Source organism: Ambystoma mexicanum, chromosome 10 (genome assembly GCF_040938575.1).
Source record: "Ambystoma mexicanum isolate Mex_15411 chromosome 10, UKY_AmexF1_1, whole genome shotgun sequence".
Taxonomy (NCBI): domain Eukaryota; kingdom Metazoa; phylum Chordata; class Amphibia; order Caudata; family Ambystomatidae; genus Ambystoma; species Ambystoma mexicanum.
In genome coordinates, this window is record NC_090932.1 from 1,403,065,895 (window position 1) to 1,403,081,131 (window position 15,237).

Consider the following 15,237-nt stretch of genomic DNA (forward strand, 5'->3'; position numbering starts at 1 on the left):
GGCATATTCTGCTCAGCTTTAATGTCTATAATAGGCTGTATGGAGATAACCCACTGGTGACTTTGATTTGCGATACAGTCAACCACTGGGAACCGAAGTTGCTGAGAGTGGGTCATGTTATTGTTGGGGGAGATTAAATATATCCAATTGGATCCCCTCTGAGATTTTGAGGGGCTGTGGGATGATGTGGAGGCTGTTTGGGAACTACCGACTCTGGAAGCCAGCTACCCTACTCAGGCCCATAGGTACATTGTGGATTCAGCCCGGTTATTATACAGGCTGGACATGAGGGTGTGCAATGGCAGGCGCGTGGAGGATATACCGGGAAAGGATACTTTTTTTGGCCCTGGATGTTCTTCCAGTATCGTTTACATATGGATCGAGATGAGTGATGATCAAAAACCCCTTTCAATTGGCTGAGATAGTATGGCAAAAAACAGGTGATCAACCGACCCAGTGTACCGATTAGAATAGTTGGGAACGCCAAACATACTGTAAAGTGGATAACATGTCAACAGGCTCAAAGCCCTCGATCTATCAGTCTATTCTTTCCTGTATTGAGAAGATATGGCAATCGAATCGGGGGCGGTGGGGAGATCTTATACAAATATGACCAACTGACTTCTGAACTTAATCCAATATCTTTTAGTTTTATGTTTCTTTTTTTTATTTTATTTGAAAAATCTACAGTTTTAACATATGTAAAAACTTTTGTTTCAATTCTACTAACATTACACTAAACTCCTCCAAACCAATAGTTCTTCACATCACAGAAAGACAGAAGGCAGATAATCAGAAACTAGTATAAGAACACATCAGCCAGTTTGTACACAACATGCAAAGAGACAATTAATTCGCTGTTCATTTTCACCAAAACACAGAATTGAATCTTGAGGTTACAGCTCAAAACGGGCATTTCAGAAGTGCATCTAGATAGTTTACAATTGCACCAACATGTTTTACAATTGCACCAGATGAAATCTTGAGCCACCAAGTGAACATATCATCATCTAAGGGAGCAAACTGACCCAGATGTATAGATCGCAAGGCACTAGTTTTCTCACACTCAATGATTAGGTGTTTCAGCGATTCAACTGCCAATGAACAGAAGTGACATAGATTGTCTTTTGCCAGTTTGCCTTTTCGTTGCCAAAGAATTTCCTTAGATTTCAAGATATTCAATAGAAACCTGAGGAATTGCTCGCGGTAGTAGCGAGAAGGAGAATGAATTAAAAAATGCAACTGGAGATTTAACTTTTTTTGACCAATGTCTAGCCAGTGTGTTGAGGATAGTTTTTCTCGTTTGTCTATGTTGACGATCCAAGCCCAAGACTCGAATTTCTTTTTTGCAACTTGTGGTCTGGTCAAAAGATCAAACTCAGAGATTCCCGCGGCATCAACCCAAGCTTGTACTCTCGAACGCCACATATCTAATAAGGTAGCATTGGAATCAACATAGAATTTGTTAAATATTTGGTAGGCGGGCATTGGATTCTCAAATGACATTTTTCGCAATAATGTGATTTGATTTCCAAATCACATGGCTACGCAGTGAGTTCAATGACAGTTCATCTCATAACGATATCATTGAGACACATTGTGGTAGATGGAGAACATAGCACCAAAAACGCCCCTCTAGAGAGTTCCAAATGCGCTTGCTGATATTCCAGCTGACCTCAGCACCAAAAGTTAGTATAGGTACTACCTTTTGTAGGTAAAACGTTAAGACCGGGGATAATGAAAATTTACCATAACGTTTGTTTATTTTTGCTGCTTGAAAGGCAAGACTCATAGTTTTTAGTTTCAGGTCTTTAACCCATTGATGTTCACAAATAGAATTGTTAAACTGCACACCCAAGTATCTTATTGAGTCTACAGTTTCAAGGAACTGGCCATCTACAGTCCACCTAAACGCCTTTGCCTTTTTACTTGCAGCAGTGCCAATTGCCACAATTTTTGTTTTTTCAGTGTTAATTGTGAGCTCATTGATCGTTAGGTACTCATATAAAGAGTTGAGCAACCTTTGAAGACCATTTTGAGTTCTATCAATTAGCACCAAATCATCTGCGTAGGCAATACAACTTACTGGAACACGGTTAACCTTTGGGGAAAAACAGTGGACATGACCGAGATGATCCAGTAAATCCACCAAAAATAGTTTAAACAGATCCGCGGTAAGGGGGCACCCCTGCTTTACACCCCTTGTCATTGGAATGGGATTGGACAGGTCTCCATTTCTATTTAGGCGTACCCGGATTGAGGTGTTCGAATGAAGAGCCATGATTGGATCAAGAATATTTAGTGGGAACTTCCACTTTCTTAATTTGTTCCAGAGGAGGCCTCTATTTATACAGTCGAAGGCCTGCTTCATATCAATAAATGCTAGGTAGATGTTATACCTGGCTTTCTGAGCTTCAAATTTCAGGATTGTGAGAATCAAGAGGTTAATATCGACACCCACACCTTTTGTGAAGCCGGTTTGCCGTACGTCAGGAATACCAGATGATTGCGCCCATTGAACAAGCTTCAAGCGCAGCTGAGAACCAAAGATCTTCCCGATTGTATCTAGGAGAACAATCGGTCGGTAATTGTCCGGGCAATCCCAGCTACCTTTCTTATGGATGGGGAATATAATGGCTGTTAACCATGACACCGGAAGACATTTTTGCAGAGCAATGCAGGCAAATAAATGCTCAATAAAGATGCCCCAGACAGTTAGATTCTCCTTGAGCATCACATTGCTAATCAGGTCGGGGCCAGCAGCACGAGAATTCTTTAGGCTCTTGATTACCAGTTCCATTTCATCGAGCGAGGTAGCAATAGCCCAAGAACCCTGACTTACAGCCGAATAACACACAACAGGGTTAGTTGAACTGGCAAAAACATGAGTGAAATGTTGGGACCATCTATCGCCAGAGATGGTATTTTGAGTTGCTAGCACTGGTTCCACAGAGATGTCAAAGCCAAAGAACAGGAGATCGTCAGCAGCTTTGAGAATCGTATTGCGAACCCTTGCTGAGTCAATGTGAAGCAGAACTGAATCACAGCAACCCTCCGTTGCATATTCAACGATTTTGTTATCATCTGAAGTTATCGAGCGGAGGGGTGGAATACATTTGAACAGCTTTAGCACATTGCCTCTGTTGAGATTCAGCTCTTTATCGTCACTATGAACGTTCTCGAGCCTTAACTTATAACTGTGCCCAGCCTGTAAGGTAGGCTTTGGATCATGAACTCGAGATTTGGAGTGCGTGAGTTGTTTGCGTTGATTCAGGGTCAGTTTTGGATTTAGGCTCGGGACAGACGGACTTGTAGTTGGCAACGTTCCGCAGTCCGCTCCAGAATTTGATGAGAACTTGCCGTGATCATTAGATGGAACAGGATGTTGGTACTTTTTGCTTGACTCTTTGCATATGTGGGGTCCTAAATTGGATTAGCATCTGGCATCTGGGGACTATCGTCTTCCTCAGAGCAAGTATACGTAGATAAGTCACATAGCTCCGTTGAAACAGACACCACGGACGTTACAGACGAGCAATCATCAGAGGTGATTCGCCTTCTTTTTAGGAGTGGTTTCGAAGGCTGCGCATTACCATCCGGCACTTTTGTGCAGGCACGTCCACTTGCATCAGTGTTGCGTACAAAGAGCCCCGGTCTTGGGGGGGTCGTCAGATTTCTTATACATTTTTTTGTGTTATAATGGCCAGAAGTGCTGGATTTATTTTTGTAAGGCCTTGTGACTGGAGCACACTTTTGCTTCTTAGTCAGGACCGACAGTTTTACTGAAGGAGCTGCAGGCGTTATTTCTGAAGAAATACCGACATTACCTGATTTTGCGGGGACAACAAAGATTCCAAATGAGGCACATTGGGGTGCTTGCGAGTCCAGATGGAGCTGACCTTTGGGAAGCTTTTCGAGCCCTGTAATGGAAGCCGGTAAACCTGGAGTGATCAGATTTTTATTAACCTCAAGTGAGGGCTGAGCCACAGCACTGTTGGGACGTGGTGGCAAGTCAGGCGCAATTAGGTCAGTGATTGGCGTTGGTCGAGGGTCTCCTGGTGGCACACTCAGTGCATCACTTGAGCCAGGTACCTCAAAGGAATTGGTGTGTAATGAATTTGCAGAAAGGGGTCTATGAGCGCCTGATTTGGCAGAATTTTCGTTGATCAAGATTTTGTGCTGGCAACCACATGAGGCGTTGACTAAATTGGATTGCTTCCTCATCCATTTGACTGCATCTAGCAACCCTGAGGCCAGACTGTCATTTTGACAGTAATGACGTGCCGCCAGGTCGGCAAGCCGAAGTTGCCATTGCATCATTGATTCAGCTTCTGCCTGCATTTGATGTTTCAAGAATTGGGTGATGCTATCAAATTGGTCCATTTTAGTGGTTAGGGTCATCAAAATGGCAGCCTGATCATGAATAGATTCATTCAATGATTTGTAAAGTTTGACAAAGGGAATCATTGCTTGTGATGATGCAGCGACGACGTTGTTGTGGATTTGAATGGCAGCCGAAACTGAGAGACTTGATTTTGCAGACGAAGTTGTAGGACAGTCAGCACTCAGACTCACTCGACGTGATTAGTCACTATGAGAAGTTTGCATGTTTGAAAAGTTGACTGGGTCATGAATCGATCGTACTTTTTTCGACGAATTTCTAATTTCAGAAGATAAAGGCAGACTTGCCATTTTCCTGGATTCCAATGATTTCTCGGCGGGGCGGCCGGAAAACGCTTGCTGAGGCATAAAGGCGAGTGAAGCGGCCGAGGCAAGTTTCACAGTTGGTTGCGACAAAAATCCGGCGACAATTTTGACAGGGGATGGCAAAAGTAAGTTATTGATTGTCGGTCACTTCAAAACCTGTGGATTAGAAAGTGAGACCACAGGTATCGCAGCAGCGGTTGCAGATTTCATTATATTGTGGGCAGCTCGAGGCTAATGTGAGCAGCTTCAAGATCCGGGTCAAGCAAACAGTTGGTTGAATTTTCTGTAGCGCGGCTCAATACCGGTGAGGTTGCGAGAGTCACATTAGGATCAGCTGATTCAGGCTGTGCGGCCTCCTCGGTAGCCTGCGAGACGCTCATGATCTCGGCGTCCGTGATGTCGGACGGGGAGAAATAGATGTCGGGTGAATCTGCATTCATTGGTGAATCTCGTGAGTCTCGTAAAATTAGGGTATGCTCCTGGTTCGACACAAACACGAGAACTGAAGAAAGAGTTGAAAGTGTCAACAACATAGTCGGGCGAGCAACCGCCGGAGCCTGAAAAATGTCATGCCCATCTGCTGAGCAGGCAGCAACATTCAAGGAAAACGGAGCAGCAGGAGTCAAAGCACCTGTCAGTGCGGACTGCGTAAGGGGCTGAGGCTGAGATGTGGCTTCACGCAACTCGGACAGGGTTGACTCAGAGTTAATGGCAAGAGTATTTTGTGCCGAGATGTCAGGCGGATTGATTAGCTTGCAGTAGATCTTTCCAAAGACCCCATCTGGAATCTCATTCCAAAGTGTGCCAGGAAAAGACCCATTAGTTTGATAATGCAATAGGGTAAGATTCTTTTGACTTAGCCAAATTAATGTTGCTCTTCGTACAACCCCAGTACTTTTAAGCCATGCTGAAGCAGGTTCCAAAGTTTTTATTTCCATGACAAACCCTACATGGACTACACACAGTGGTCAATGGCATCCATCTTCCAAGCCATCAGGAAACACTTGCCATAGGGAATGAGCTCAAGCCATCTTGCTAATTTTAGAGGAAAATCAATGAGTGTGAACTGTGCTTTGTCAAAATAAAATGGTTTGTTTTGGGAAAAGGTGTGATTTAAAACTTTGGAGGTCACCATGCCTGTCCAGTTCTGAGCGACAAATGTGCGGTGTCCTGAAATATAAATGGCAGCAGCACCCCAGCATGAAAACATTAGGAGGTCCCAAAATGTCAGATGTGCTAGTTCATTGATAAAGAACATGCAGAGGAAATAACTGTAAGAGGGAATTCTTCTTTAATGTTTTTTCAGTAGTATACCGAGAAAGAGCCATAGCCACAGCAGACTAGCAATTTACAAATACAAATCATAATTTCATTGAAAAATAATCTACCTGCTGTCTTTGTCTGCATAAAGCTCCATGTACAGAGGGTTGATGGTTTGATCAATAACTACCCAGGATCCTCCTCTCAGCTCTGCATGCGGTGGAATGTAAACAAGGACAGGCTGTTTAAAACATCTCAAGCTGTCAACTATGTTGGCTCCAAACTTCAAAACCTGATCATACATGTCTGTTAAAAGAAAAGTATTTTTTAGATGTGTCAACATCATCATACTCAATCGTATTGAAAAGCAACAGAACCAAATTCAGTGTCCCTCTGTAAAGTACATTAATGGAACAGTTTTTGTAAAGCATGTTTGCTAAGAAGTACACTATTTTCCCCAGCTTGTGAGTGCAGAGTGCAGGGGATCACATGTTTTACATACTATTTCAATGGAAAGGTTATACTGCAAGATACATCATGTTAAATAAAACTGTTTCAGAGGATGTAAAAGAAGAGAGATATCTTGTCATGGCTACAACTTCTGATTGGTGCAAAGGAGAAATTACTTACCGCAATGATCTTTCTATGGATTCTTCTCCTGCAGATTCCCCATCTGATAAATATCCTTATCCAGCTCTGCTGCTCAGAATTTTTTTTGACAGAGGGCGTAGTGGACCTCGACGCGGCCGTCTATCACTGTTTCGTGTTACTCGGAGCTCGATTGTCGGCTCCGGACATAAACAACAGGCGTCGTATAAAAACCACATCACTACGCCCAATGCTTCTGTTCTCCCCTTTTTTCAACCTGTACTTGAACGCTGCAGAGGAAAACAACGGAGGGAAGGCTAACCAGCCTATGAAAAACTTTGTACAGGGAATATCCCAACAGGGAAACCCCACAGAATAAAGATGTAAAAACCTTTTAAAAAATGTTTTAACCAATCGCTTAGCAAGATAGAAGCGGTCATCTTAGACCCATTACTAAATGTCTTCTCGCTTGGACAGAAGTGTAGAGCCATAAGAACTTTCTGAGCGGGGATGGATGGGAGGGGCAATGAGGAATCTGCGTGAAAAGAATCCATAGAAAGATCATTACGGTAAGTAATTTCTTCTTCAATGGATTGCTTTTCTCTCGCAGATTCCTAATCTGATAGACTCCAGAAACAATTAGGACAAGGAGGAGGGCAGAAGGTGCTATACAAATAGATTATGCAATGCTGCTCTAGCAAACCATGCATCCGCCCTGCATGCAACATGAAGAGAATAATGCTTGGTAAATGTATGCAAGGATGACCATGTGGCCGCACGACATATATCCCCAAAAGGAACTCCTCTCTTTAGGGCTGTAGAAGCCAAAACCCCTCTCATTGAGTGTGCCCTGATGCCGGGAGGAAGTTCCCTGCCCGCCGACTGATAACATTTGGTTATGCACAGAATAATCCAACGAGATAGGGTCTGCTTTGTTGTTAGGCAGAATCCTTATGGAGCACTACAGAAGATTAACACTACAGGTATGAGCAATAACTCCCCTTTGGTATTAGTCTGTACCACAAAGATTTAGTTGGTAGCTGTGGCTAAGCAGTCAGACTTATTTCAAGAGGGAGATGAGCAGTATTCAGGGTTTACACATTAGGGCTATAATACTATGGCACAAGGAAACACTAACCAAAGCTTTTTATTAAAAAGAATATATATATTTATTTTACACACTTCTAAGATAACACATTAATCACAGTTATTAAAGCAAGTTAAAATCAGTCAAGAAAAGTATACACAACTCGCTAGTTAAATTGTAGACAAGTTTGAGCAAGAGTGAAAACTGAGCCAAACGGCACAGTGAAAACCAAACACAAATGGCACTCTAGCAATTTCTCACAAGGCAGGGAAAGCACAAGTTATACAGGAATGTATTCTTAGACACCCTAGCAACACTTCCCATACGTTTGTGAACAAGTTTAGGCACGGCAGTACTTTAGCATGTATAATACTTCAATGAAAACCGAGCAAAATGGCACTTCACAAGTTTTAAAAGGTAGAAGGAAAAGGTGGTTATAAGAAGTAGGTGCACCAACACAGTTCTAGTTGAGAAGCAATATAGAGAAGGCAGTTCTAACAAATTCAGCCAGAGTCATTAGGCCTGTGCCAGAGTCAGTGGTACAGGGCAAAGAGCCCAGGGGTAAAATGTTCTTGTAGCTGCAGTCAAGTCTTTGTTAACGATTCGAAAAGGTGGATGCAGAAGGTGAAAGACAATGTTAGAGGATAGGGGCGGCCAACCCAACAGGTAGCTAAAGTATTGAAAACACCTTTAGCACTACCACATGAAAAGGGAGGCCTGGCAGAACAAAGTACCTTAAAATGTAGAAGAGGCTCCTGCGGTGGCGGTTGGTCCCGGCATTTCCTGCAGTTCAGGAGTTCCAGCAGAGGAGGAGAGACTCTCGTCGTGGAGGAAAGTTTGAGTTACTGCACTACCCAGGGATGAACCCAGCCGTGGTGCTGCCCAACGAATAAAAGGTACGCTCCTTTAAATCGCGGTCCGGGTGGACGGGTGCCTGGCTATCCGGTCTCCGAGTGCAGGGCACTGGCGATTCGACCAAGGCAGGTCGAGGAAGGTGATTGGCAAACTGGTTGGCCCCCACCAGCTCAAAGGAAGAAGGCTCTTGCAGATGAAGATCTTCTCTCGTCGTGTGGAGAAAAGTGGTGAGACGCTGAAGCAGGGCTTCACCGGTGGTTCAGTCGTTGCAGATGTCTTTGGCTTCGCTCCTCTTCGGCTTCTTAGTTCCAGTGGCGACGTCTTGCTCTTCCAGTCCTCAGGACCCTACTTTTATGCAAAAAGATCCCCATTCATACAGCCTAGCTGTCACTCATACAGTGGAGTGGTCATCTTGGCGGGAGACCCTCCAGCCTATCAGGGCAGAGTGTGACCTAGGTTGCTGAGGCAACCCTGTCCAGGGGCCCTACTCCCCCTCCCACACAATGGATCCACCCCAGACTCAGTGGCGCCGAAAGGAGGGCTTCTTGGCAGAAGCCCCCCAAAAGGACGAACAAAGGATCCCCGACCTGGATTAGGAGTTTAGAGAAAGACACGAGAAAGATTTTATATAAAAGTTCTTACAAATAAAACCGACCGGAGTAAAGTTAATATAAAATAAACCGGCGGTATGTTAAAGGCTGTCAGTAAATGTGGTAGCCTCGACCAATGGGAAAATCCCATAGGGAAATATTTGCGGTCGAATATTTTTGGTAGTAACCACTGCCACCAGCCAGAAACTTTTGAGAGAGGGACTGTACGGTACCCTCTCAAAAATGAAAATAAGGGAAAAATTATCAACCCTTGCCAGTACCCCCGTAGTAAGATGGGTTGTACTGGTTTTGTTCATAAAGATTGACTAGTAAAGTCAATTGGTACTTTACATGCCCTGGGAGACAGTAGTCAGTCCCTGTGTATGGAGTCTATGTTTGGGGGTCGCTACGACACCCCTGAGTCACTGCACGGAGGGTGCTGTGTAACACATGTGGATAAAGATGGTTCCTATGGAGGTGAGATAAACCCCATAGACATTAAACACAAAAAAATAGCCTAGAACACACATAGCAAATATGCCTAAGAGTGGGAAAAAGAGTCACACTCTTAGCAGGAGAAAAAAAAGCCCTTCAAATCCAGCAACACTGCTGGGGGACTCTATAGGTAAGGGAAATTAGCCATAGAATGAGAATTCTCCCTAACATTTGTCACAGCCATTAAGGGACAAAGAATGGGCCACGAACAACTGATCGGTCTTCCAAAACTCAGATGTTCGAGCGACATAGTAGCTTAAGTCTCTCTTGGGATTCAAGACAGTGGAACAGAGCTTCCTCTTTAAAGGATGTGAAGGAGCGTAAAAGACAGGTAGATCAATGAACTGAGAAAGATGGAACTCAAACTACTTTAGGGAGGAATACAGGCCTCACTTTAAGAGAAATTTTCTTCCGAAAAAAAACATATGAACGGAGGCTTGCAGCACAATGCCTGCACTCACCAACCCTCCTGTCTGAAGAGATTGCAACAAAGAAGGCCGTTTTAAAGGACAGCAGCCTTAAGGGACATGAATGCATGGGCTTGAATGGAGCCGCCATCAAGTATGTCAAGACCAGATTAAGGTCCCAATCCGGACAACAAAACGGGATTGGCAGAGATTTATTGAGAAGACCTTTCAGGAATTGGGCCATGACCGGAATTATGAAGATAGAACCCTGATCGGGGGACCTTTTGAACACAGACAAGGGCGCAAAATAAGCCTTGGCTGTGGTAACCTGAAGGCCCGCTGAGACCAGTGACTGAAGAAACTAAATAACTGTAGCAGCGGGTCAAGAGATGGGGTCAGTCTCGCATTCCCTGCACCATGCCTCAAATCTTCTCCACCTGCATGCGTATAGAGATCTTGTAGATGGTCTGTGTGCAGCCAACAAACCCTTAAAGTATCTCCTCAGAGAGGTCCCAGTCATCATATCTCATACTATCAAAAGCCTAGCATGTAGGATGAGGGAATCTGGGGTTGGGTGTAGCACCCAACCTTCGGACTAGGTTAGGAGATCCGGATGCTGAGGCAACCGTTGAAGTGGACAGATGGACAGATCCAAGAGATTGGAATACCACGTACTCCTTGCCCAGTCCGGGGCGATTAAGATCATGGTTGCTCGAAATCTCTTCAACCTTCTGAGAACACAAGGAATGACGGGAATCGGGGGGGAAGCATAGTGGAGAGGGAATGTCCAGTCCCCCAGAAACGTGTACCCCAGTGCGCCCTTGCAAGGAAGGTCCCTCGATCAAAACTGTTCGCTCTTCCTGTGGCGAAAAAAAAGTCCACTATCTGGTTACCCCAGAGAGAGAGAGAGAGACCTCCTTTAGGACTTCCTGGCACACTTCCCACTCATGTAAATCCATGCTCTGCTGCTCAGAGCATCCGCCAAGGTGTTCTCTGTCCCCGCCAGATGAACTGCCAAGACCGAGATCCGTTCCTCCAGTAACCAGAACCACAACTGCATCGCCTCTGTGCAGAGGGGACAGTAGTGCACGCCACCTTGCTTGTTGAGGTAGTTCATGGCTAACGTATTGTCCGTTAGAATCAGGACATGATTCCCTTTAAGAGACAGAGTGAACACCTTCAGGGCTAACCTAAAGGCCGCAACTCCAGCCTGTTGATACACCACCTGGCTTCCGTCACTGACCACTCACCTGCAAGTCGTCACAGTGACCGTCCCAACCCTTAAGAGACGCATCTGTGACCACTCGGGCCTGAGGCCAAGATGGCCAGAAGGGTTCCCCTGCCATAATATTTCTGTGGTTGTCCCACCAGCCGAGGTTGCGGACCACTTGGTTGGACACTTTGAGAGGATCTGTGAGCGCTCCCAGGTACTGAGACCAATGGTCCCTTAGGAGCCACTGAAGGGATCTCGGTGCAGTCTGGCCTCTGGCACTAGAAAAATACATGAGACCTAAGAGGCGGAGGAAGGAAGGCGCTGATAAGGTGGCGTGGTTCCGTAAAAAATGTACCATCTGTGCTACGTTGTCAGCTCTCTCCTCGGGAGGGAAGGCTTTCCCTACCTGAGTGTCTAGGAATGCTCCAATGAACTGGAGTCTTTGGACTGGCGTCATATGGGACTTCTTCAAGTTCAGGGAGACTTGAAGAAGCCCAGCCCATGTAGTAGTAGGCAACTGTCCTCTAGATGAGACAAGACTTGCCCTGCTGACTTCCCCCGGATCAGCCAGTCGTCCAGGTAAGGAAATACATGGACCCGGATCTCCTGAGGTGAGCCGCGACTACCGCCATGAGCTTGGTGAAGACCCATGGAGCAGAGGTCAACTCAAAGGGAAGCACCTTGGACTGAGAGTGCTTGTTCACTATGAGGAACCTTAGGATCTTCCGGATGCTTATGATGTATTGGCACATGAAAATAAGCGTCCTGTAGGTCTATTGACCCCAGCCAGTCCTGAAGTTCAAGAGCGTGACAAATTTCTCTCAACGTCACCATCCTGAATGTGTCTTTCCTCAGGTACTTGTTGAGAGCCCTGGGGTCCAGAATGGGACCGAGACCACCTCCTTTCTTGGGCATCAGGAAATAACGGGAATACCAGCCTGAATCTCTCTGTTCGGGAAGTAGCTCTTCCATGGCACCTTTCGACAACAGGGCTTGCAGTTCTTCCTAGAGCTCCTGTACCGGTTGGATTGGGGGCAGTGGGGGTCAGTCCGGTAATTTTCTTAAAAAGGGCAGACAATATCCCCACCAAATCAACTGCAGGGTCCAGCCATCAGAGGTAATCTCCTGCCACTGGGGCCAATGTCCTGCCAACCGTCCACCAACCGGTAAGTCATAGGAGGGGAAATCAAAGCGGCTTAAGAGGCTGGTCGCCCCTGCCGCTGCTTGCGGGCCCCTCTACCCCTTCCAGGATGCAAGAAAAACCTCTGCCCCTGCCTGGCCTGCAGGAGCTGTGTCTTCCTGCCATATCGTACATACAGTCTGTAGCCTCTGCCTCTGCCTCTAGAGGCAAAGCTGAAGGCAGGCTTAGCCGGCTGCACGGCTAGGCCCAGCGATTTAGCAGTAACTTTGGACTCCTTGTGTTTTTCCAAAGAGTGATCAGCTTTTTGGCCAAAAAGCAAATCTCCCTCAAAGGGCATGTCCAGTAGTGTGTTCTGAACATTTCGGAAGAAGCCTGAGGTTTTTAAATAGGCTTGTCTCCTCATAACTACAGCTGACCCCATTCAACGGCCAATGCAGTCTGCCAGGTCCAAGCCCGTCTGCAACGACTGCCTGACTACCTAATTTCCATCCTCCGCCAGTTGTAAAAATCCATGCCGCATTGCACCTTCAGGGATGTACTGAGTTGCATGCTCTATGGATTTCCACAAGCCAAAGGAGTATTTTGCAAATCCGCATGCTACATTGGTGGCTTTGAGCACCATGCTAAACCTTCTTGGCCATTGCGTTCAACTTTTTTTGCTCTCTATCCGGAGGTAGATTGGATGTGGATGCCACAAGTCTGGTGGTAATTGTAGCAGCTTGTATAGCAAGTCCTTCTGACGATGGGTGCGTAGTGAGGAAAGAAGGGTCTCCTCTTGCCATCCTAAATTTCCCCCGTGAAATTGCAGTTTGCAGCGGGGGCGGGGGTATTGCGCCATAAGGAGGCTAAAGGTCTACTATAGCCAAGTTAAATGCCCTATTATGCTCAATTGCAGCACCTTCGGCCAGAATGTCTGTAGGTTTGTACCCTTGAAGGGGTGTAGCAGAAGATTTTAAACCAAGGGTGTCAACCACCCTTTCAACCAAGGCCCTGAAATTTGCTTGAGTATGCGTGTAGGGCTGAGCCTGCCGGAACTCAAGGTCTGGAGAAGTATCCAGGCCACTGGCATCTTGTAATCCCTGGGCTAGGGCTAATAAAATCAGCTTGGTTGTCAAAGCAATTGACACCGCCGGTGCCAGAATAGATAGGGGCAACGTCCCCTTGGTCGTCGAACTGATCAAAGCCGAAGATTGACTGTATCAATGGCAAGAAGGAACCATCTCCGACAGTTGGCGTCAAGGTTTTCCCTGCGGATGCCGATGGAACGTTTTTTTCCCGATAAAATATCTTTCGGTGTTGATGTTACGACTGTCGGCGCAGATGGAAGGACTTTCGGCACTGAGGAAGGCTTTGATGATGCATGGACATGGACAGCCAATGGCGTTTTACGCGCCTTTGTCGGCATTGAGCCCGAAGGAGTTGTCGGCCACTATGGAAAGGCTAGCATGGAGTCGGGATCACAGAGTGCCACTTTTGTTTCAAAAGCTTGCTGGACAGGGAGCGAATGGGGGGGAAACCGCACCTCCAGTAGCTTGATTTTAAAACATTTCAAGCATTTCAAACTTGAAACATTCCCACTCTTCCTGAGGGGTCAGCCCAGCCGAAGGCTTACCTCTTTCTGACAACGAGCTAGAATTGTGTCGGTGGCTGTGACGTTGCTTCTTGTTTCACGAGGAAGACGACGAAGAATGGCTTCTCAAATGTGACCACTTCTTAGATTTTTGGCAATGCTTTTCTGTCCCCTTTTCGGGGTGGGCTCCTCCATCTCGGCCTCGGAAGACCAGACGAGTGACCGCACCAGCGATTCAGAGGATGACCGGCCCGAAGCAAGCCTCGCAGTTCTCTCACATAAATATTTGGACTGCCTTTTCGAGCACGACACACAGGCCTCCGTGTTGTGACTCGCACCCAAGCACCGCAGACAAATGTTGTGGTGGTCGCTCATCAACATTTTGGTCTGGCAGTTGGTGCATCGCTTGAATCCTGAAATCCGGTGAGGAGACATTGCGGTCGAGGTTTGGAAGAAAATAGACAACTTCTTGTCAAGAAACATTGACTGAAGACTCAAAGTCATGTTCCTGATGAAGCGTGCAAGCACGTGGAAAAAAGGAACTGAAGCATGGGGCGTAGTGATGTGAGTTTTATACAATGTCTGACGTCAGGGACGGAGCCCATGATCGAGCACCGAGACAGCCGAATCAAGGTACACTACGCCCCCTGTCGAAAAAGTTTCTGAGCAGCAAAGCTGGATGAGGATGTTATGTTAAGTTAAATTATTAAGGGCTCGTTCACCCGAGGGCATCATGGTGCTGACAAAGGAGAGAGAATAACATTGTCTACAGTCACAATCCTAAAACAGGTAAGTTTTCAGTGCCTTTCTAAAGATAAGATGATTTACAGAGTTTTTCGGAGTCAGCTGAAGGCTATTCCATAGCTGAGTCGTGGCAACAGAGAAAGCGTGCCCACCAATACAAGAGCATCGAAACAAAGGAACAACAAGTAAGGCAGCAGTAACGGAACGCAAGGATCGCGTAGGAAGGTAGCAGGATAACTTATCACAGAGATATTCAGCACCTTGGGCATGAAGGGCATGGTGCACCAGGCAAAGCGCTCTGAAGATAATGCGCTGGACAACCAGTGCAAAGAACGCAACAAGGGGATATATGGGCCCCATAAGGGGAGCCAGTGGCAACCCCGAGCAGCCATATTTTGCAGACGTTGACGTTGAAGCTGCTGTAGCCGTTGTATAAGGCCCTTTGGTTGAGATAAGTACAAAGAGTTGCAATAGTCTAGTCGATTGAGCACAAGGGCAGCCACTATCGGAGGATGTAAATGAGGAGGTATCAACGGGAGGACATAAGATGAAAGTGCACTGCTTTGCAGACAGTGGCAAC

At 46.1% G+C, this 15,237-nt stretch overlaps 1 protein-coding gene across 1 annotated transcript in view; it reads right to left on the minus strand.

Annotated features, from left to right (window-relative positions):
* ACACB (acetyl-CoA carboxylase beta) overlaps positions 1–15,237 on the minus strand; it is a 3,851,763-nt gene that overhangs the window by 303,469 nt on the left and 3,533,057 nt on the right. Inside the window, exon 49 of the mRNA XM_069619430.1 lies at positions 6,096–6,273. Coding sequence (XP_069475531.1) covers positions 6,096–6,273 — 178 coding nt within the window. The remainder of the gene's footprint in view (positions 1–6,095; positions 6,274–15,237) is intronic.